Consider the following 22,671-nt stretch of genomic DNA (forward strand, 5'->3'; position numbering starts at 1 on the left):
GCCTCGAGATTTGATAGCGCTTTTCGACGCTGATAACTCATCCGTGTCTCGAGTAACCGCGCCTTAGTTTCGTAACATGGTATAATTTCGTGTCTGCTGATGTTTCCCAAGGCTAAACGTTGTCTTTTAACAAAGTTTTATTCAAACTAGTCTTTAAATTAAAAACAGTTTTATAACTCACCATGCTATAACAGTTTCCCCCATTAACGAACATAAAAAAGTAAAAGTGCAATATTTTTAAACAGCGCATAAAAAAATGATCTAGAAAAATTCACGGTTGTGTGTAGCAGTGTGTTTCTGGTGTTTTGCTTTGGCAAAGAGTTTGCGAAATAGAAAGGGGGTCGAGCAAAGGTTAAACGCAACATTCTTGGTAAATTAATACAGCGCTACTGACGAAGTTTCGAGTGGAAAAGGGGGATTTTTAGCCAAATCCTGTTGCAGTGACGTACGAAAGTTGTCGTCATCAAATCACCCAAGCGAATCAAACGCTACAAAAATGCCATCTAGCCATATTTCCAAACTAGTCTGCCTGTAAACCACAGTAGCTGCAAACGCATTTTTATAAGTTTTTCGTGTCTTAAAAATGCCTTGCAAGTGGGCGATCTTTAGTTTATTAACAAGCTGTGTCGTTTTTAAATGTCAAGTTGTTAACGTGATGTGTAATAATTCGACACCTAAAAATTCTTAAAACTAGTGGTTTATAATAGCCTTTTGTTTGGCCAACAAACAAGTCTCTAAGCCAATTGATCAAATGTAAATTGCATGTTAAGAAAAGAAAACGTTTTCAGACTTTCCTTATTGCATTTAGTGAACGCGCGGCGAAATGTATTTAAAATTATCCGAATAAAATTGCAATTTGTTAAAACCGACTAGCCTGTCTTTTTAAAGGTCTCTAAAGCTCGCGTTCGCAGTGTGTAAAAAATCGATGTATACCCGGAACCGCAGCAAAAGTGGCTTCGGCGAGATTACCGCTGTATAAGTCGCCCTAGCAACGAGCCCCTCGCCACAAAGCCCCTAGCAACGTTTACACTTTTCGAAGCCGCTATTGCGCCACTCGACACGACTGCCGAGTCGACGGTCGACCTCTCCAGGCGCACTTGGACAGTGCGGGAAAAAGGCGATCGGTGATTCGTCGCTTTGGGCGCGTGACTCCAACGAGAGATTCCTGTGCGAGAAATTCGAGCCGAGTTTTTAACGCGAGCGTGTGGCGTTTATTGGCTGTGTAGCGTTTGCCTAACGATTTTACATAACTTTAAAACCTCCTCTGATGTAAACCTTTAGATCAGATTTGCCAGCAAGTTTTCACGCTCATTTTTTTCGCTAGAGTTTTTAATGTTTAGCCGCAGACCTACCCCACCGCGTTAGATAAACACCGTATATCGGTTTGGTTACCTTGAACTTTCAAGTTTTAAAAAAATAATTACCTTTTGTACAGGACCATGGCAGTAGCTTTGGGGCGTGTTTTTCGTTTGAAAATTGTCGAATGTGAAACAGGGGGTGAACAACGAAGTTCCCGCCTGTTAAAATTAGTGATTAACGATTCTTCATCGGAATCTGTTTTCTTAAAAAAAAAGTTTTCTAAAAAAAGGTTGTTTCTAAATTCGTTAGGTTGTTTTTCTCCTGCAACATGTCGGGTATTTATGCCTGTTTGATAGAATATAATGGGATGCCTTCTAACTGAATCAAATTGCATAACAATATCCGATTCAACCGATTCTTTAAAGATCTGTCGCCCTTAGTGAGTTGGGCAGAAGTGCGAATATTTTTTATCTCGACTATTTATTAATGAGGCGTTTTGAATACTTGTCAACGTTCTAACATGAATTGTATGTATGAATGCTTTTTTATTAATTTTGTTATGATGACTACAGCTAGGGTTCCATATATGTATGGGTTGTGTGAAAGATAAAAAAATGTTTTTTTTTGCAAGTTTATTTCCGTGAAACATTTGGGTCTTTCAAGGCTTCGTTATAATTAGCTTTATGAGTTAAATTGTCCATTGCGATGATTTTAGTGAAATTATTATCATTGGGCTGTCAATAGTTTGTTATCGGGTGACAATGTTGCGTGGAGGATTTTTGCTTTTTTAACCTAAAAAACAATAAAGTGTTTATTTTCTTTCTAAAACAAGGGTGTCTCTCTCAGGCAAAATAAGAAACTGTTTGGTTCGTAACGGTCAATGACTGTATTACTTGACACCGCGCTTCTATTTCAAAGTGCCACCGAAACAACAATGTTTTAGCCAACTTAATTCAAAAATTTAGAAGAGCGCAATGTTCGCCGCATAAGCCATAAAATGTTTGCGATAGCAAGACAAGACTATTGCCTGTGGGAACTGAGCACTTAACGGCGCATGTACGACGAACGTTTCGGCATTTTTAACAACAAAGCTATCCGAAGCAAGTGTCGTCAGCGTTAACAATATCAAAAGAAGTACCTTAACGCTTAACTCCTTAACATGTATCATTTTATGAACCGGATTTCTCAATTATCTACCGCTTCTTAATTATGTACCGCAAGCTGACCCTATAATAAATAAAAATGAAACGTATTTTAAATGATTACACAAACTATATAATAAAGAAAAAACTCAAAATTTTAGATTGAATCGGCATTTAAATTGAATATACCTAAAGGTGCAACGCTGTAAGATCAAGAGAATGTTGCGTATCGTAATTTTTTTTAGGAAATCAGATTATTTTTTTATTTGGAATCAAATTCTAGTGTAAATGATTAAAACGTTAGAGGATTGTAATAAGAAAATAATTAAGTTATACGGTTTATGCTGCCCAAGTAGGATCATTTATTTTACATGTTTTTTTAACGTGACAAAGTAAGCAAAAAGGTTAATTACAATTACATCGCGCGGCAAGCAATTTGTTGCGGCTAATCGAAAATGCAGCATTCGCTGTTGTTATGATTATAAAGCATCTGCAGCGCCTTGCTTACGACATGCTCGCCGCCAAAGAACAAAAACGCGTGACATAATTTCGGAAATTTTTTCCAGCCCTAATACCAGTCTCTCTCAAGACAAACGGCCAGGGAGAAAATCGCGAAAGGCCCGAAGTTGTGAAGTCTCGTTGCCGCCCGCATAAGCGTTTGTTTTAGTACCTGCGCCCATTAATATTGATGCGAAACATTAGCGCACACTTGGCGGTTGTTTGTATATATATTGGGGCTGGTGTCTGGCGGCAGACACCGCAACCGCTAACAGCAACAATACGTGGCCAGCTGCAAAACCGATGGCGAAAAAATCGCGGTAGAGTAAACCTCTGCGAAAACTCCGATTTAATCTCCTTTTATGATCTATAGAACGAACTGAGGGTTTTCGCTGGGATAATTTTTCGTTCTTTGGCTTTCTTTTTTATAAGCCACCACACATTAACGCAAAACGAGTTTCCAAACTAATTAAAATATTTCGAGTTAGTTCCTTGACTTTAAGGTATCCAGTTAGTATAGGTGGCTAACTCCGTTACTGTTTAACATCACACGTTTGTAAGAAGTACAACAAAATCAACAACTTGCTTTTATTACACATTAATCATTTTGATTTTTTTAAGATATGTTAATATTTTTTTTGTATTTTTTCTGTGTATGTTTGTATCTATTTATGCATTGCATTACAATTCCTTCACATTTGCTTGAATATTTTATTCCGTTAGGTGTGAAATACATCGGTGCGATACTACGCTGTTATGGCAACACCAGAAGAACAACATATCGTTTAACATTCAATTGAAGCTATTTGGTTTTCATGGCAACTGCATAAGGTTTCATGGCAACTGTATAAAATCACACGTTATTACTTTCCCATCTTTTCTAGTTATTTTAAAAATACCCGCTAAACTTAAAGAAAATAAGAAATTACGCTGGAGATGTGGTCGTTACCATCTTTGCAGTTCAAACACCTGCTCTGTTATTGTTAGGCTTCGAGTGCCGCTTTTAAAGATAACTAACCAAGATTACGCCCCGCTTACGATAAACGGGGCCAGTCGTAGCCCTAATAAGCATTTTAGCGCTGAGAGAGTGAGACAGCGAGAGAGCGCTCGTGTCTTTTTTCTCACCAAACCCGGTGACGTAATGTTGGGATTCCTGAGCGAGAAATTAGCGATCGCGGTATCGCAGAAAGACGGTGAACATTTGAAATAAGTCAGTGGTAGTTTTCGCAGCGAATTTCAAGGGATTTGGTAGCGTTTATACACGGTTGCAAATTAAGTTAGGAAAGCAAGTGTATTTGCATTTAAGACCGGTTGTTTGATACATTGAACTTGCCCTTTTTTAGTACTCGGAGAGCGTCTTATTTTATTTGACGACAATATTAAAATCGATTGACAACCCCGTAGCAAATAAAGCAGTCAGGAGTGCTATTTATTTATTTTATTCCCCGTAAGAAAATGAGGTTTGTTTTAATTTTTTGTGTCGAATTGAAAAAAACAATTAGTAAAGCTTTAAATAGTTTTAGCGACGTTAACAGGAAAAAGTTTTTAGTGTGGATTCTAAATAAGCAAGACGCAATGATTTGTTATTAAAAGGATGTCGTATGTCGTTTAAGATATTGACAGTATGCTATGTTCCTCGTTCCTTAAAATTGAGTTACAAAACTTTGAACATTGATATTTTAGAAATTTGTAATATTAGACAAGACTTTAATAAAAACAAGTTTGCTTTGTTCGCGTTTATCACGAATTTCTAAAGTCCGTGTATTGTGTGCAGTAATTTACTTTTTTTACTTGGTTTGCCATACAACCAAAATATATGTTAAAACTGTTAAGTTGACAATGTCAACCGATATGTTTAAATTTTTTCAACATAAAGTAACTATTTAGTTTGAAACGAGCCTTTGACAGACATTTAAGGCCGACTCTTTGTTAACACTGTGTGCACGCACAAAAATGAGCCAAGATTGTTGGAAGGTTTGCAATTTTAACGGTTACTCAATGGACATGAGTTGTTGTTAGAATAAACATTTTTAAGCGGATTTTATATGACTTTCGCTTTGTCGAACATAACTTGTCTCTGCTGCACTGTCGTTTGCACGATGTCTTACTGTCCTAAATAATCCGGCAATGTTTTCGCCTCTTTTTGTGGGAAAGATGCAGGTTTTCTCGCCACCGTCTAAAACTGTTTTTGCATTCCAGTGAACGCGGGTGGGGAATTTACTACTTAATTAGACAATTTCCGGCGCCGCCGAGAAGTTCAAGAGATTTTAGTTGCTTTTAACACCTAGAAGTTAGAACAAATGATGTTTAAGGTTTTTCCGCTGTTATATTTTCTAAATAATATGCCAAATATATTGCAGGACTCTAAAATAGGGTATTTATTCACCGCATGTTGTTTGTTACGTTGTTAAGAAAAATGCAGTATGTGTAAGAGTTATATGCTTCGGCTGCCTAAAATGCGAAGTATTAGTTTGATCTGTGACAGTACAGTATACTATTTTTTCCAACAAATAGTTTAAATAACTATATCTGTGGATCGAGTGCGTGGTCCAAAATCCTTTAGGTTTTATATTTTAAATGTAAAAGTGTATAATGTTGCGTGTTCTGCAATCTTAATTAAACTAACATTAGCAGATATTAGGGCTTATAGATCTCCTTTATTGTTGCGTTTTCCAGGCGCTTCAAGTGAGACAATCGCCGCTATGATGTCATAAATTAAACATCTGCCACGGTTGCTTAATTTTTTTTGAACTGCATTGTTATGAAAACTGGTGTTTGCTGAGCGTGTTAATTTGAAGTGAAACATTATCGAAAGGGCGTGATTGTCATTAGAAGTTAATTTATTGTTAAAATTTACCGTTTTACTGTTCACACAGAAAAGGCTTTAGTTGTATAGCAATATATTAAGCTTAAGGTTTCAATGCAACCCGATTACCAAATTGCTGTGCTCTCAGTTGCTCAAAAAACACTAGTGCAAGTTGCAGTTTTGTCGCGACCAATACCAAGGCCAAATGCAAGAACTTCAAACACAAGACCCGGCGGACGCCATTCTATGGTAAGGCGGAAAGACAACGAATAAACCACATTTAAGTGTTGCGCGGTTTTTCTGCTTTGATATTTTCGCCTAATGTGGTCGTTCGGAAGTCGTCATCAGCTAGAGGTTCTTTTGATGTTGCTTCGGCAGCCTTGCGTGTTTTCTTTTTGAAGTTTGGCGGTTACTTAGATTCCATCAAAACACGTGCCGAACAAAGTTGGACATACTCTTTTGTTTCATTGTAATATTCCTATATTGTTGCCCCTTTATAAGTAACACATTATAAGTAGTTGCATCAATATTTTTCTATTTATCAGCAGTAAAAAAGTCAAAACAAAATCTGTTTATGCAAAAGTTTTGTTTGCTCAATTATATAGTTTATGTCAGCCTTGTCAACTATTTGTGTGCCAAGGAAGACTTTATCATGCACAACTAATTCCATTAAAAAAAAACTGATGTCATTAAAATGGCTGTAAAATAATCTGAAACCAGAGCGCCTAAAGGCAGCTTATACAGTACATTAGTGTGTTGAAAAGATGTAAGACTTTGTATGAAGATCGCAAGTGTGTTCCTGTGGAACATATCCCCGTTAATTTTGGATTATCTTTTAAATGTTTTACAAAAAGTATTACACTTCACTCTGCTGACTGCCCAAAAGTTTATTCAGAAAAATGTCTTAACTTGTAATTATTTAAGGCCGCATTTAGGGCATGACACAAAGATTAATGTTCCGTTGCAAAGAGACTTACCCCACTTATATGTGCGTCGAATAAATTAAATCCATTTTATAAAAATAATATTTTTTAAACCTTAACCCACCCCTTGGCTATTTTTAGCCTATCGCGTATGTTTGACTCACCTATGCGCCGACGGGACAGTTGAAATCAAAGGTTTAAGGTGGTTTCCTTATTTATCGCTAAGGTCACTGATTTGTCGAAATCGTCACCCAATTTACGTCTAACTCATACCTAGGTTATCAGAACTTTTGCAATTGGTCAGTTTGTCGATTTTCAAGCATAGTGTTTAAATTTTTAACCTGTTAGCTGCCAATTTTCCAGTAGTATTGAATGATTACGATTTTTTCATGAATTCATAGCTTATATGTTTTTCGTCAGAATGTCAGACCAACTGATTCTACAAGTTTGCTACAGAACTCTATTTCTAAAGTTATTTTATGGGTTCGAGGGATTGTCACATCTGGAAAATGTGATATATTAATTAAAGCCAGGGAAATAACCGACCTCGGTGTTTTTTTGTTAATCTTTTTGTGTTGGCCTTAAGTGACATTGTTTCTGCCTAAAAATCTTATTTAGCGTTAGTTTGTCCGAAATTATACGTTTCGTAAATCAATAATTTGGTACACCACCTCGACAAATGGTCACCAAATGTTTTCCTATTTATACTGGTTTGCCATTTCTCTACACTACAGGGAATTATCCCCAGCGGGGTATTCACCGGTGGAAAATATGAACTTTTTGGTACCTTGTTCTTTGGTTGCACATAGTTGGTAACATAAATGGTATTCACCGGTCGGGAAATATATCTTTTTAGTTTTAACGTTTGAAGGCTGGGCCCCGTTGGATAAATTGCGTTTCTTTAGGGTTGGATTTTCTGATTATTTTAATATGTTAATCTGAAGCAGTTGATGTAAAAAATGACAATTCAGGGCACCAGGTAAGCTGTTGCTACTTGCAGATATTATATTTGTTTCGTGCAAGTCGTTTTTTCATTAGCAATTAATTATAAAATCAGCAGAAGATTTATCCACACAGTACGACCCTTGTACGAAGTCAGGAAAACCATTTTTTTTAAATTTAAGATACTTCTAAAGGGTTGATTACACGTTTACTTAAAAAAAATTCTACGGGAGTTCAATAGATATTTCAAATTGCTTTTGTAACAGTATTTTGTTGGACGTATTCTATTCATTTGAGAGCTGTCCTGTTGGCACATCGTTATATTATTCCATGGAAAACATATTTCTGTGTGTTAAGAAAAGGCCAATAGTTTAAGATTTACTCAAATTGTGATTGTGCAGATTTTTGTCAAAAGCTTAATTAATTTATCTTAATTTAGGAGTATTTATATAGATGCAAATAACCTTTAGACAATAAAACAGAAAGGGGTGGGTTTTGTTGTCTGACTACATACCGCGAGGAATAGGTCAACTTCAAGTCGTTTGTCGTCCAAGCACACAATTACGTCTTGTGTTGAAATTTCGTCTGTTTTGCCCCAAAAATCGATAGACGGGCCGTGGGAAAATTACACATTATCGATTAGTTTTAACGTCTATTTGTTTGCCCGTTAAAGATTTTGCGAGGGTGCGACTGCAAATGTTTGAACCGCGATTTCATTGCGACCTCGTGAAAAGTTTGCAAAAAATTTTTAGCAAAAATGTTACGCAACCGTACATTTTTGCTGAATTTGCGGCTTCGTATTTGCCGTTTGCGAAATGGTTTCTTGACTTTAATATCAACCATAAAATCGTACGAGTTAAAACATATTTCTTCAGCGAGCTGTTAGGACAAGTAATACACGAAAATCGACCACGTTAAAATAGCTTTACACTATGTTGCAAGCTACACTATACAGTATACATACGGCAATTCCAGTGCTGTTTGAAATATCCGTATTTAGAAAAAACATTGCTCTTTTTGGGAATTCCAGGGAAATCAGAATAACACAAACATAAAAAAATGTTAAAAGAGCATTTGGAAATATATTTTTAATCTAGTGTGCAATAATTTTTATTATCTCGTTTATCTTTTTGTTGGCATATGTCGCAAAATTTCGTTTCATGCGCAAATTGAACTAACGTAAACAACGACATGGCATATCAAGCGTGGGCCCGTGTGCTTTTTTTAATTGTCGCGTAGAACAAGCCCCATTCCCCTATACGCCCACTCAAAGGACTTGGCGCCCGACCAAATTGCTACAATGCACACCTTTGTTAAGGCGACAGAAAAACGTCGACACAGAAAGGTCGATCGTCCAAACAACGGGTTGTTTCTTTGACCGAGTCAATGTGTCTTGGGTGTTGACGTTGAAAAAGACGCATTCTGATTTTGGGGAGTTTAGTGCTACGAATAGTTTTTACTTACATTTTTCATTCGCACGGCGCGTTTTGGCTAATAAAATCCACTTATATTGAAAATTAATTTAAAAATAACAAAATAATGCGCAAATCGCAAAATTCTCTGCATTTACGTTTAGTTAAATTTGCCAAAAGCTTTACTTTCAACCTGTATATTGCTCGATTCCCAATTCACGTATTTTAATTACCAGGCAGCTACGTCAAAAATGTCATTTCAATTTTCTAGAACAATACTTAATAATTGTAGAATAGCAAAGACACAAATATCACAATCAGACATCGTAGAGTTTAAAGCAGTGTTTCTCAGCCTTTTATGGCTGACGTCACCCCTCGGCAATAATAAATAGATTGCTGCACCCCTACAAGATTTTTCTATAGGTAATCACAATAAACGGAACTGGAACAACACATTAACTCTACACAACGTAGGAAGTTATAACTGGATTTATTCCACTCTAATCTTAAATAAAAAATGTTGTAACAATTAAGCAAAAATCAGATTCCTAAACATTTTCAAATTGAGCATTAGAAGTGGAAGCCAAGGGTGCCGCGGCACCCCGGTTGAGAACCACTGGTTTAAAGTCATCACTTATCACTGTAACATTTGTCTCGGCAGGAACGACTTAACGGTGAGCGATCCGATCTTCGCGTTTTCGGAAACCGAAGGGCCGCTGGAAAACCAGATCTCACTGGAGGTGCTGTCCACCATCGAGGATTTTCCCACTTTTAGCAACAGCCAGTCGACCGTTGCCACCACTGAAGTGTCCGCCCTTGCCAACCAACAACATAGTCAGCTGCCCTGTCACAACGCGAACGTCGCTGCCCTAAACCAAGAAAATGAGGTATTTGATTGTGGTATTTAACGTGATAATGCTATTTTGCTGTAGTTCAACTGATATAAATATACACGTTTTGGGTAATACTAATTTCAAACCCTTTCTTGTTGCTAATAGTCGACTTTTTTACCTTTTCAATGGCGTGCTAAATTCGAATTTAAATGTTAGCTTAAAAAAATTAAGAATCCATTAGAATTGTACAATTTTGGAGTAGCACTTGGAAAAGGCATTGTACGTGTGACGTACTTTATATTACACAACAACTGTGCTAAATATGATTAAAATTCGAAGGATGAAAGTATCGCAAGAAGAAGACAAATATTTTAGCACTTTCCAGTTATTAAAAGGGGGGGAACTTGACTTAATTTGGACATATTTTACAAATGACTCGTCTTGGAGGACTTGCATCATTTCATAATTACCTGTAAACTTATACAACACTGCATAACCATTAAATTTGACTACTTGACGAAGGTTGTGTGGACCACGTAAATAGGTGCTGCAGACCGTACTCTGGCCCCAGTCGTTTGTACACGTCTCTATTTTATAATTAATTATCATATTTTTTCTATTGATAACAGTATTCTCATTTGACATCGCCTTAACATACAGCTAAATGCTTCCTAACACGATAGCCTAACAGTTTTTAATCTTTGCGAAAAAAATCAACATAATGTCTGTGTTTTAAATAAAAAAGTGCAAATAGCCACAATCGTCATTTTTAAACAATCACTGGTAGCCTGCGTTTATACGCAACCACTTGTTCGCAGAAACACTGGAAAAAATGTTGACCGTCCGTCGTAAAACCAATGTTGACGGAACCAATGTTTGACGGAACCATAAACACGATAGTTTTTGTAAAACAACTGAAACATGCAGTAAAAACCTGATAACCCTATCTGGATTACTCTCGTGCAAAATAAAGGTTTAAATGAGGGTTTGTGGTTGGTATTCAATCCTCCGGGGCGCTGTGTAGTTTAACGAAGACTAAAATTCAGTTTTATTAAATTTGAAATTTATTTAAAGATTAAAATGTCACGTGATTTCACGAACAAACAAAAAAATCATTCCGAGTTTGAAAACAAACTACATTTGTGACGTGCCGAACAGACGATTTGCCTTTTTCCCCCGCGTCTTTCTTTTTTCGTCGCTTCTCTTGCATTTTGAAAAGAAGGCGGTTTGGAAAATGACCACGAGCTTCGTGGGAGATTGCCTTTTTCCTGGAAACCTCGAAAGACTTTTAAATCGCGTCGTCAGGGTGACGCGTGGTGTTTCGATAATAAGATCTCTTTAACCCTATTTGTTTGTTTGTAATAAATGCAAAAAGTTTTCTTTAAAGCAAAGCTTTAAAACTTTTTCGAGAAATATTCTTGGTGTTTGTTTACAACTATTGTTGAATTTTAATAGCGTAATGTTATGCTTGAATAGTCTCCATCCAAAAAATATTTAAACTATCATTTAACTGAATGTATTGCTAAATCAAACCCATTAATCATTGTGCTCAATTTCATCTTACAAGCCTTTAACGTTTCGAATAAATTGCTCTTTCAGAATAAATTGCTGTTTTCAATTACAAAAACCGATATGTGTTTTTTTAAACATTAATTATAGGTGTTTTCATTGCTACCACTAGGTTCGGTAAATTCACTTTAGGCGACAATGCGTACTTTGTTACACAACACAACCCGAAAGAAATCGCGAGAATCCATTCCTCACGAAGTAAAGTCTTTCCCACGCAACTGCGATATTATCAACAGACATTAAATCTGCCTCACAATAACCAGATATCTCAATACGCGCAATTAATATCGCCAACCGTCCAAATTTTCCGTTGCTCATCGCGCCTTTGTCTTGTGATACGCCGCATGTTCTCGAATTAATACCGCGACGTTTGTTCTCCCAATTCGCGTTGTGACGTCACTTTGCTTCTCGCCTGATCAATGGGTGTCGGCGCGAAAGGCTCCCGCTAGCTTCATATCGGATTACGGCAAACCTGTGTCACGATACCATTAGTCAGTCCCCCGCCGATGAGCCCCATTGTCTTAGCCTGGGAGTCCACATGAAACCCTATATCGGACCCTTTTGCCCCACCGACATACCCCGTATCGCGTAGCATGCGCGTATTGTTAATATTCGAAATGTCCGTTGAAATATTGACGATATAACCGACCTCCTCGAACACCGACTGATCAGTTAGCGAAATTGGTTAGTCAGTAAACGTCCAGTTGACATTTTGTTTGTATGTGAATGTAGAGCCGTATTTGTTCGTGTTTATAAGGTTTAAAATTATGGTAGCCTAGCATCCTAACCAAATGCCAACTTTCGGTTGGTGGCGTTTTAAACAGCAGTCGAATGTTTGCTTTTGTCGATAGTTTGCTTAAATAAAGTCAGTTGTAATTAGTTTTAACTGACTGAAAATACTAGAATTTCGTTAAATCGTGTATCCTTTAATGTTGTGTTACAGTCTGGAATTGTGGCGTACTGTTTGTTAGGCATCGAAGCCCAAAGAGCCCTTAACCTTGCTCATGAAAAATAATAGCAGCGAAATAAAAAGGAAAGCCCAAGCGCATGTAATATAGTTAGTTTAAAGGTTCTCGGAACGACCACGACGGACGCGCAGCGAAAACCGTTGGCTTTGAAAAAGTAAAGTCGGAAGAATGCCGATGAGCAGCAGCCGAAAGCAAATCGCCAGACTTGTCCGTTTTGGCCCGCGCCCTGCACAGGTTGAGACACGCCGTCGTGTGTACGCTCCTTCTCTCTCCCCGGTTGTCACCGCCGTGGCCGCTGTGTTTGCTTGTATAGCGCACAGCGCCCCACAGCGGCGGCTCGACTTGGGTCTCTTAAGGCGCTCGCCTTTCGAGTTAGGATCAGTTACCAGGGGACGCTATCTCGTTTCCTCTCGGCTCCGGAAAACTTGGTCGCTTTCTCAGCCTTTCTTAGTTTTTTTCTTTCTTGCTTTTTGAACGCAACTTCTGGATTTGTTGAAGGATAAGAGAAGGCAGGAAAGGTAAAAGAGGACCATTGTTCCGAGAGGACCACCTAAAGTTGTTCTCTTGCATTTTAGTCGGCTCCTAATTTAGCCAATAAGAAGATAGTTTTTGCGAGCGCAAAAGATTTTTTTTATCCTTATGATGCTTCATCCGCTCAAAGAGTCCACCAATAGGCAGCTGTTAATATGTTGGTAGGAAAAATACTGGTCTCTTTTTTATTTATTTTTTATCCGATTGGTGTCGAGTTGGAATGCCAAAGAGACAGCAGCGGAAGAGCAACTTGTTTTTAGCTCGTCACCGCTTTGTCTCTTTATCTCAGCTGTTTAATGAAAGTAAATTCGGGTTTAGCGACCCGGACCAGTTCGATGCTGCACAGTTAGGGTTAGGAGCTGTGGGTCAGGAAAATCATAAGTTTATAGATGGATATTTCTCAGGTGAAGTTTTTGGCGGGGTATCACAAGGGTTCGGTAGTTAAAATGCGCACAGAAAAACTTTTAAGTTTTTAGAATGATGTAATTTAACATTAGACAGAAAACTGTGTATTTTTTGAGTAAAAAATGTTTATTACGACTATTAAATGTTACTTAAAGCGATTATTGAAAGTAAAAAAAGCATGTAGATCTCTTATTTTAGGTAAATTTTAAAACAAAGTTTATTAGCTATTTTAGTCAAAACAAAACACCAATAAAGAGTATTTTAAAGAAAGCAGCAGGACCGGACTTCTATTTACCGGCGGTTCAACGTTTAACGATTCGAGCAAGTTGTTTATTTTTAGAGCCACTAAGCACTATATAGGGTAGATCAAAGTGTTTCTGTAGTATTTTTGGAGCCAAATCACGTTCTGACAAAATCTTCGCCCCGCGAAATTTTAGACTTCGATTTCTTGCTGCTATTTAGCGGGGCTGAACAAGGGAAATTCGTGGTTCTGCCATTTTTCTTTCGCCCCTATGCGAGTAGTCGCCGCCGATGCCATGGAAATCGCCGCGACGCCCATTTACGGAATAAAGGACACGAAGGAGTTTATGAAGGTCCAGCCGCACATGGACATGGGCCATTCCTTGATTGTACAGAACGGCAACCTGCGGGTAAGATTCGACGGCAAAACAGCTCAATACTTTAACGCTGGATATTTCAATTGTTGGAGTTTGCGAAACCGTATTTTTTATAAGGCAGTTTAAGTACAGTGGAACAGCAGTTTACTCTCTCGGAGTATTATTCTTTCTAAAGAAAAAGCTAGCGTACTCTGCGAATCAGGTTAATCAGAAACTCTGCAACAGTAGATCGCAGCTCTAATAGTGGTTCTTACTATTAAGTATTAAGACTTCACTCTTTTCCTTTCTAGTTTCCCTTTAAAAAAATCTGTACTGTTATTGTTTTTAGATTTAGATTCAGTTTAATAGTAAGCTCCAAAGGCAAGTCCATTAATCTACATCGTCGTTTTTTGCATAGAAAATGCGATTTTCATGTATGGAATATTTATACTTCAATTATTTAAAACATTGCGTATGTCGGTAAGAAATGTTAAAGGCTGATTTTTAGATAACATTTATAAACGTACAGGCGCTTGTAAAAAGGTTGTTTTATTTCGATAGGCTTGTGTGTGGTTAACTGTGGAAAACTACGCGTTAAAAACACTTCTAAGTGAAACTTGTTGGGTCATTATTTAACACTCTTTGTCGTTTTTAGTTTTTAAGTTAAGCGCTTGACAAGTTTGCGTTTGGTGATACAGGTTTGGAAAGTGAATATATTTATTAAACGTTAAATTTGATTCGATAAAGTTAATCGCATTTATTAAACGCTAAATTTGATTCGATAAAGTGAGTCGTAATATTAAACGCTAAATTTGATTCGATAGAGTTAATCGTATTTATTAAACGGTAAACTTGATTGGATAAAGTGAATCGTAGTTATTAAACGCCAAATTTGTTTCGATAAACGGCTTTAAAAGAAACGTTCAGCTTTCCCTCTTCATAGCATGGGATTTGTCGCTGGACTCGACACTGTTAAGCCTCGGGTATCGAATTATCCAAACCGGCGTTTTGTTTGAAACTCGTACCCGACAATGTAGGGCGCAGTGATTGTTGACACGTGGCGGTTGCCAGTGGCACCTGACGAGTGACGGTTGTTTTGCCATCTAACTGCCATATCGGCTGAGCTGGATTCAATAGTGATGTAGCAATATTGCTTTTTAACTTGTGTTGAGGGCATACAGCACGAACATTCGCCATTTGTATCTCCGTGTTTTCAACTTTTGAATAGAACTTTTTCGTTTATAAATATATTTTTATTGCTCAAAGTGTAGTACAGAATAAATATTTTAAATATAGATTTGTTCCCACTTAAAACCACTCTAAAACACTTTCACTAAAAGCGTTTTTAATGACGACAGCCGAATTATACAAGAGTAACTGTACTATAAAAATAAACAAATGGAATATAAAGCCCAAATTTTACGGTAAACGGTCTTATATATTTGGTTTTTATAAAACGCTGGTACGAAATTTTTCATTAAATTCGTCTGGACCAACTATGCCAACAAAATCACTTTGCTGTAATTATTGTGCTTTAATCTTATTATAAAAAAGAGGTTACAGGGATAATCCATGTTAAGGTTGTTCACAGTTCATCTGAAGCCATTTTTTCGCCGGCTTCAACACCAGAGTCATGGGTCTGGTCATAAGTCAAGCCAATTGTGCGAGTCGTTGGTTAAACATTATCCTTTTTCGACGGAAGAGAAAATCAAGCGTAAAGCCGCTCGGGTTAAATGTCCGGTGTTTAACGGCTCCGGAAAATCCGAAGTCCGGCTTTCGCTGCGTTTTTACGATCACGGACTATAAAAGTCAATAGAAACCATTAGTAGCAAAACAGCTGCGTTTGCATTACATTTCTCAGCAGATATATATCGTAACTTAAGTTCAGTACAAGTTTTTTTTTCGCAATTCAAAAAATATGGCGTTCTAGCATGTGCCATACGATTTATCTTACTTATTGTATGGCACACCAGAATGATGATTTAGGACTATAGGACGTTGGTCTGGCTACAAACGCACGTCTACACAAATTTGGAATAATTAATGAGGGATAAACTGACGATCAAAAAGCTGATCGAACCATACAACTGTAAAAGGTTTTTAAAACTGCCCTTTTGTGTAAAGCGATTAAAACGTTTTTGGGAGGCTTGATAGTGAGTCACCCACATGTCATATAAGTCCTTTTAGTGCTTGGCCAAAAAAACGGCGCTCTGCTTTGTCGCCAACTGGAAAGGTTAAAAATGCACCATTCAGCGAAGGATTATACTGCCTGGAGTTCGTTGCGATTTAAAATGCCATCCACAAACATAGTGGAGCAATTGAACAGACAGTCCCAGAGCAGCACACAGGGGGCGATTTAAGGTCGCGCAGGTATGCGTTATTGTCTACGTCACAGGGCAAACTTTCGCCGATGACGAAGGGCCCGTCGTCGTGGTCGTCTTTGCCAACCGAGAGCACGCAGTATAATAATGGTCGTAAATCCGTCGCCGTGCGCCAACCGTCCAATCGCATAAGTTTGCCTAAGCGAGCAAATACACGGTTACGCCCTGAGAGAGCAAGAAATTTGATTCCCATTCGTAACAGCCCGACGCTGTCTTGCTTGCTTGCTTGCAGCGGGGGCCTTTAAACCGCCGCTTGCTGAGTTTTCGTCTTTCGGCAGCAAATCCGTTTTATTACTCGCCGCGCGATTGTGGAAGTTGTAAAAGCCGTTTCGGTCATTTGGGATAATGAGGGGCTCGGATGTGGCGCAATGAACACCGCGTGATTATGCAATCGCGCTAACAGCTTTAAGCCAGCTCACCTGTAATCGTATGCTTTTTGTTTGTTTACAACGAATGTGCGTTGTGTGTGCGCTGTACCGCGTTCGCTTTGCCACCCTGGTTGTATTGTTGTTGTTTTTGTTGAAAGTCGCTTTCTGAATAAATTTCACGTAATGTCGCTGACCTCAAGGTTATTTAACCAAATATTTTCGCTGAGTAATAAAAAGTTTTTTCAAACTGTCGCCCCATATTTCGTTGACTCGGTATTAGTTTTGTTTGACAATGCTCGAACCCATAGAAATCGCAGTATTTGTTCATAGCGACATAACGTTTTCTTTTCCATTGTTTTATTTGCTGAAGGCAAATAGAAGGGGTCACGCCCCGAAGTCTTAAGGTCTTATAAAAATGTAAGACGCGTTTGGTCTACGATTTGACTTGAGGGCCGTACCCACATGGTAAGGGCCCGGCAATCCCAAATACAAAGCGATTAAAGGTTTGTCAGTATTTGCCGTGGTCGGGCTGGCGTTTGCCGAAGCGGACAGGGGCGTTTAGTGTGCGAGGGTGCCAATTGACGTGTCAAAAATTGGCGATGTGTATTCTGGAACGTTACACTTGACCCTTTTTCCGATTTCTTTTCCTGGCTTGAAACACCTTCTGCGCTCTCCACATTAAAATGTAGGAACGAATGGTTTCTGCGCACTGCGCAGTTCGCAAATTTGTCGAACGTTTGTTTAACCAAAGCCAATCTCCGGCAAAAAGTTTTGTATTATTAGCAATATTGTCACAGCGCGTACTTCAAACGTCTGAAGGAGAAAAAATTGTATATTCTGCCCTGAGTGTTCTTTATGCACGCTCTGTTGCGTAAATTTAGTCGGGCAGGTGTACGGTACGACCGATAGTAATAAAACTAATGTCTGTACTAAATTTAAAGTAGTTGAACGACTAACGCAGTTGAACGACAACCTGTTTCAATAAATGACAGGCCACCTGTTTAAATAGCTAGGTGGCCTTCCTTTAATGATATATGTAAATTTGATGACAATATGTAAATTTGATGTAGTTGTCAGAGAGAAATTACTTCATAGTGTTTTACTTGTTTATTACAGCCTTTTGCCGCTCGGTAGCGCTAGAGCGCACATATAACCATAGGATGTGTCCCACACCATCAACAAGATTTGCACATATTCTTGATACTAAATGTAGATAAATCCTAATACTGATGATTTGTCGTAAATATTGTTGTGCCCCTAAAATTTAAGGTTATATGAACAACAAACAGCTTTCCAGAATGTGCTGCCGAAAGGGTAAAATATTGCTAAGATCACATTTCCACAAAGCACCTTTGCGAATTTCGGACATTTTAACTGTTATAAAAAAGCGTCGCCGCCAAATGCAAAGAAAATATTGACTTTGCTACTTTTGTTTCTCCGAACAAACAAAACTTTGCTTTCAAATCGCGAAAGCCGTTGTTCCTTTTCGACTGTTTCCCGTCGGCTTCCAGTTTTTCAGCTCTCTCGATTGCCCTTTTTCCTTTTTCCGTTCTCGCCTTTTTCGCGGCTCCGCTTTCGCCCTCTCTCTTTTGCCTGTCGCGAAAGGACTGTTTGTTTTCATCATAACCCGGCACCTATTGTCTGCCGGGTCATAGTTTGTTCGTTAATAACGGTCGAACTACCGTTGTTGCAGGATTGTAGCTCGTTCTCTCCTCGACTCTCTCGGTGGCCGAGCGGAGGGATTTAAAAAATCGCCCTCGGCACGAAAGAAGCGGACAGCCTTCAGATGTTTGGGGAATACGTTAGTTACGTGTGGTCCATCGGTATTAGTGTCCCGGGCAGACTCATTTGTAGTCTCTGTAGTGTAATGTCGTGACCTCGCATAGTTTGCGTGGCTTAATGCTGCTGCGTTTAGTTGGTTACGAAGCTGGTATGTGTGTACAGGTGCAATTGGGACGTCATAGCGCTGCTGTGCCCATAATTTTTGTGCTCCATGCGTGTATTGGATTTTTACTATTTCCAAAAGATCAAATTGAGCAGATGTAGCGAAGAGCAATAGAACATTATTTTCCAGCAAGACGAGTTATGAGTAGATTTCAGTTAAAGTTGTCTTATATTTAGTTCAGCATGTCGTACAGTTAGTTAAAACTCATAATGTCTAGTAACGATTTGTTGTGAGTCGTTTGAATGATTTATTACCGTCTAACCTTTATTAAACCCGTATCTTTCAGACATATACATAGAGAGATTTTTATTACTATTTATTGTTTCTTTACTGCTCAAAACTCACTGTCTTACCCCTCCCACCCAGAGCACCATGCTTAAGCTGTGTATGCCTGCAGACGAGCGAGCGCTCACAGTTTCACCGCCGCCGTTTTTTGAGTTTGATGAGGTAAATTCTGCGAAAACTGAATTTTTCGCGATAAAAAGCGCGGCAATGTCATCAGCCGTAGCCGCTTTGCTTATTCAACAAGTTTTGCCTAATAAATTTGCGTGGATAGTATACTAGCGGCGTTGTTGCTTCTTTTGAGGCACGCCCAGTTTGTAGCACAAATTGTAATTATCCTTTTTAACAAACCTTATCTAAATCGCTTTAGCTCTAGGCGACTAAAAAGTAGTTGTTATTATATGGAATATGTTCGCATTTCGTTTTAACAGCCCCAGAAATCACTGACAAGTGAAGGCCATTGCGAGATAGATCCTTAGTGTTTTTTGGTGTGATACATATGTCAACGCATCACGCGAGATTTAGGACCAGTTATAGACACTATGTTAACAATACACCCCTAAACGGTAACATAACATTAATGTTTACCTAAAATAAGTCGCCAATAAGGCTGTCCCGTCCGTCGTCTTGTCAAGAAGACATTTCGCGCCAATCTTCTGCGTCGCCAATTATTAAAAACAAAAACACGTCGTCTCGCCGCGTTCACGCGCATTGGCGCGTCACGGCACGCGTCCGCGCGCGAATCGGCGTGAAAGGGACGCCGCTCCGTCGACACGCTCGCTTCGATTTGAATGCGATCTCCAAGCGACTGCGTTTCCGACTTTTACTGACGCGCGTGTCACTTCTCGGCCGCCCGCCCTTCCGAGCTTAATTCGCTCCGTCGGCGTATACCTGTCAGCTGTCTCCCCCCCTTGGGCGTGGGTTAATATTAATAATGACCCCCTGACGCTGAATTGCCCGGCGCCACGTGCCCCCGGATCTGTGTTGTTTTGGGGGCCCGGGTTTGTCAACTGCGCTGACCCACCCTTCTACCGCGGTCTGTAGCTTATAAAAATATCCCGATCAAAATGTCCTTCTGGACAACTACATTTTGAGTGTTATAACGGAAACCAGCACTGTCACTAAACTGTTATTTTTGCGGTTCCGCTAAGGGTTACTTTAGAATGGGGGTGAAATCTGAGCGACAATATGAAAAGAATTTGCCGGAACCTTATATAAAAAACTGATTTCGTTCAAAACAACAATTTTTTAACGCCAAAATTGTGCCTCGGCCTGCCAAATGTGTATTCCTTTTTGTCTGCAATTTTAGGTAAAACTTTACCATTTGTGTTGCAGAATACCTACCAATGCAGCCCGTCCTATGGCAATGGCGCCATCATGCGATCCTACTCCAATGACCTGCCCCAACACAATGTAAGTGTTTTCAAATCGGCCATTCTGTTTAATTTATCTGTAAACCTGTTAATTTGCATTTGTGACGTCGAAGGTTTTTTTGCCAATTTTTTAAACAGTTTTTCTTTTACCGGCCACTGTTTTTGAATGTTGCCCAAAGCCTGCACTCATAATTTTATCTAAAAAATATTTTTTTTGTAACTTTGACTGGTCTAACTGGATGTCCACAAACGAACGCCCGAACAAACTCCGCTGCGAATTAAACGCTCGTTCTGGCCAGACGAAAAAAGTAAAGGCCAGCGTAACAAACCGAATCTAAAATTTTCCCGACCGTCCCATAGGACCCCTGAACTGGTTTGAAGTGCAAATCTCGCTCAAATAGTCGCGCGCCAAATTCTTATGAAATTTCGCGTAGATGACCGAGACCGCGCGACTCCCGTGACCTCGGCATGTAGTTTGGCGACGTGACAACTGACTTTCTTCCAATGCCAGCAACCTTTTGTTTTTAGTTTGCCTACGACTGTGTGAGAAACGGCAACCTTACTTGTGGCTTCAATTGCGGCCGCCCATATAACTCACTTTTATAGATGTGACTGTTTTTGGTACCTCTCTACACTTGCGCCGTCCTTCTATTTTACTGAAATTGTTTCATTTGCAGGTTTTCCCATTTTTGGTCAAATTATTAACGCACAGGCTTTACTGCATTTTTGAGGCGTAAAATGCCTGTTTTTATGTCTTTATATAAAAAAGGTGTGAAGTTTTGTTTCGACGTAAAAAAATAACACGGCAAATATTTGAGCGTCTTTATCTTTCATCCCGCAGGCCACAACCTTACCTAACCTGGTCGTGTCTTCGGCCCAGCAGCCAGGCCTCGTTCAGCACCCAAACCACCACGGCATGGTCACCTACCAGTCGACCAGCCCCCACAACGGGGAAGGCCCCAACAGCACCCACAGCAGCCCCTACACGCCGAGCCCCACCGGGGGCTACGAGTACCCCACCTCCCCGCCGTCTGCGAAGCCGTCCATTCCTTCAAAGTAGGATTTGTTTGAAATTTATGGTACTTTTTTGACCTTCCTAAATTGAATTTATCGGTGTTTAATTATGTACAGTAAATGATAAAAAGTGTAAACTAATAGTTATATTTTGGAGCATAATGGTTGGAGCTTGTAGTAAGACGTAATAAGAATATCAAAGCCCATACAGAAGTAGGTATCATATTGAACGTTTCAAATAACTCATTATTCATGTTTAACATAGCGAGAAGGCATTTTCAACATAGTGAAATAGTTATATTCTTTCTGTTTTCATTAAACAATGCTTTTCATCTTAATACCAATTGCTTGTATAAGTTAAACCTAAAGTCAAATGCGAACAATAAACGTCACTTTCATTATTTCGACGTAGGGTGTGCGCGTAAGTAGTCAGTTGTAGACATTGTGGTTATATTTAGCTAAAAGCCGAAATACGAAAACTAATTTGCAACGGCTTGTCGGCCCTTTGACGCGCTTTCAAGAGAACCGTGTACGAAAGTTTGATCGTCGATTTTGCCGCGAAGTCCCGCGGTATGACGACAAATGCGATAGCAAATATGACGCGCGCTGCTCGTATTTGTACAGCCAAGGGCCGGCTCGCTTTGTTCTAGTTAGAGCCCCGGCGATAAAAAAAACAGGCGAGCCTTGGTTCTGCTGACGCGACAGCAAACGTTACTGTTACAAATCCGCTCTATCAGCCTCGCTTTGCGTATTTGCCGCGGACAAATACGCGTCCCGAACTCGCCCACCATCGCACCTTTAATTTGTCGACGGCGTGATTTAGCAGTTTTTGTTTGAGTGCGGCAACGATAAGTATTCTTAGAAAATCAAATTTAACGCACCCTATATATTGCGGCTTAGAAAACCTGGCACGTTCCCTATTGCCCGATTTATCCGCCGCGCTTCTTATATGGCGTTTCCATCTGTTTACTCAATTTCCCGAAAATTGGTAAAAAAACGGTTGCCCGATGTTAACCGTCCATATAATTATAACTCGAATGCTTGCTTATCCACTTAGCGAGATCTTAGCAGCCGACGCAAACACAAGATATGATCGGTCGCTCTTCACCGATGAGCAGCCTTATCTTCGCGACTTTCGATGGCAAACACGCGCTATCAAAGCGACAGCCACCGACACACTAGTCCCCGTCCCGTAGAGAGATATTGGCTATTTGCCGCCGATGTCGACTTAGATGTGGCGATAACTTACGCAGCCCACTAACGCCCGCTTGTCGCATCCGCGCAATGCCGTAATCCCTTTTCGCCGATTACAATTAGCTGGCTACTGAAAAAAATAAAAAAGATGACAGTTAGCTTACTGCACCAAAACACTGCATTCCCACTT

General features: G+C 39.3%; 1 protein-coding gene across 5 annotated transcripts in view; it reads left to right on the forward strand.

Moving 5' to 3' along the window:
• LOC146145236 (uncharacterized) overlaps nucleotides 1-22,671 on the forward strand; it is a 57,208-nt gene that overhangs the window by 11,597 nt on the left and 22,940 nt on the right. For 2 of the 5 annotated variants that reach the window (XM_083390336.1, XM_083390335.1), the window contains exons 3-5: nucleotides 9,684-9,909; nucleotides 20,236-20,313; nucleotides 21,115-21,329. In XM_083390336.1, the coding sequence (XP_083246462.1) occupies nucleotides 9,684-9,909; nucleotides 20,236-20,313; nucleotides 21,115-21,329 (519 nt within the window). Of the gene's footprint in view, nucleotides 1-5,874; nucleotides 5,995-9,683; nucleotides 9,910-13,316; nucleotides 13,979-18,116; nucleotides 19,066-20,235; nucleotides 20,314-21,114; nucleotides 21,330-22,671 lie in introns of those variants that run through there. The other 3 variants (XM_083390337.1, XM_083390338.1, XM_083390339.1) reach the window with 3 other exon arrangements.

This window comes from Ascidiella aspersa, chromosome 5 (genome assembly GCF_963924565.1).
Source record: "Ascidiella aspersa chromosome 5, kaAscAspe10.2, whole genome shotgun sequence".
NCBI lineage: Eukaryota > Metazoa > Chordata > Ascidiacea > Phlebobranchia > Ascidiidae > Ascidiella > Ascidiella aspersa.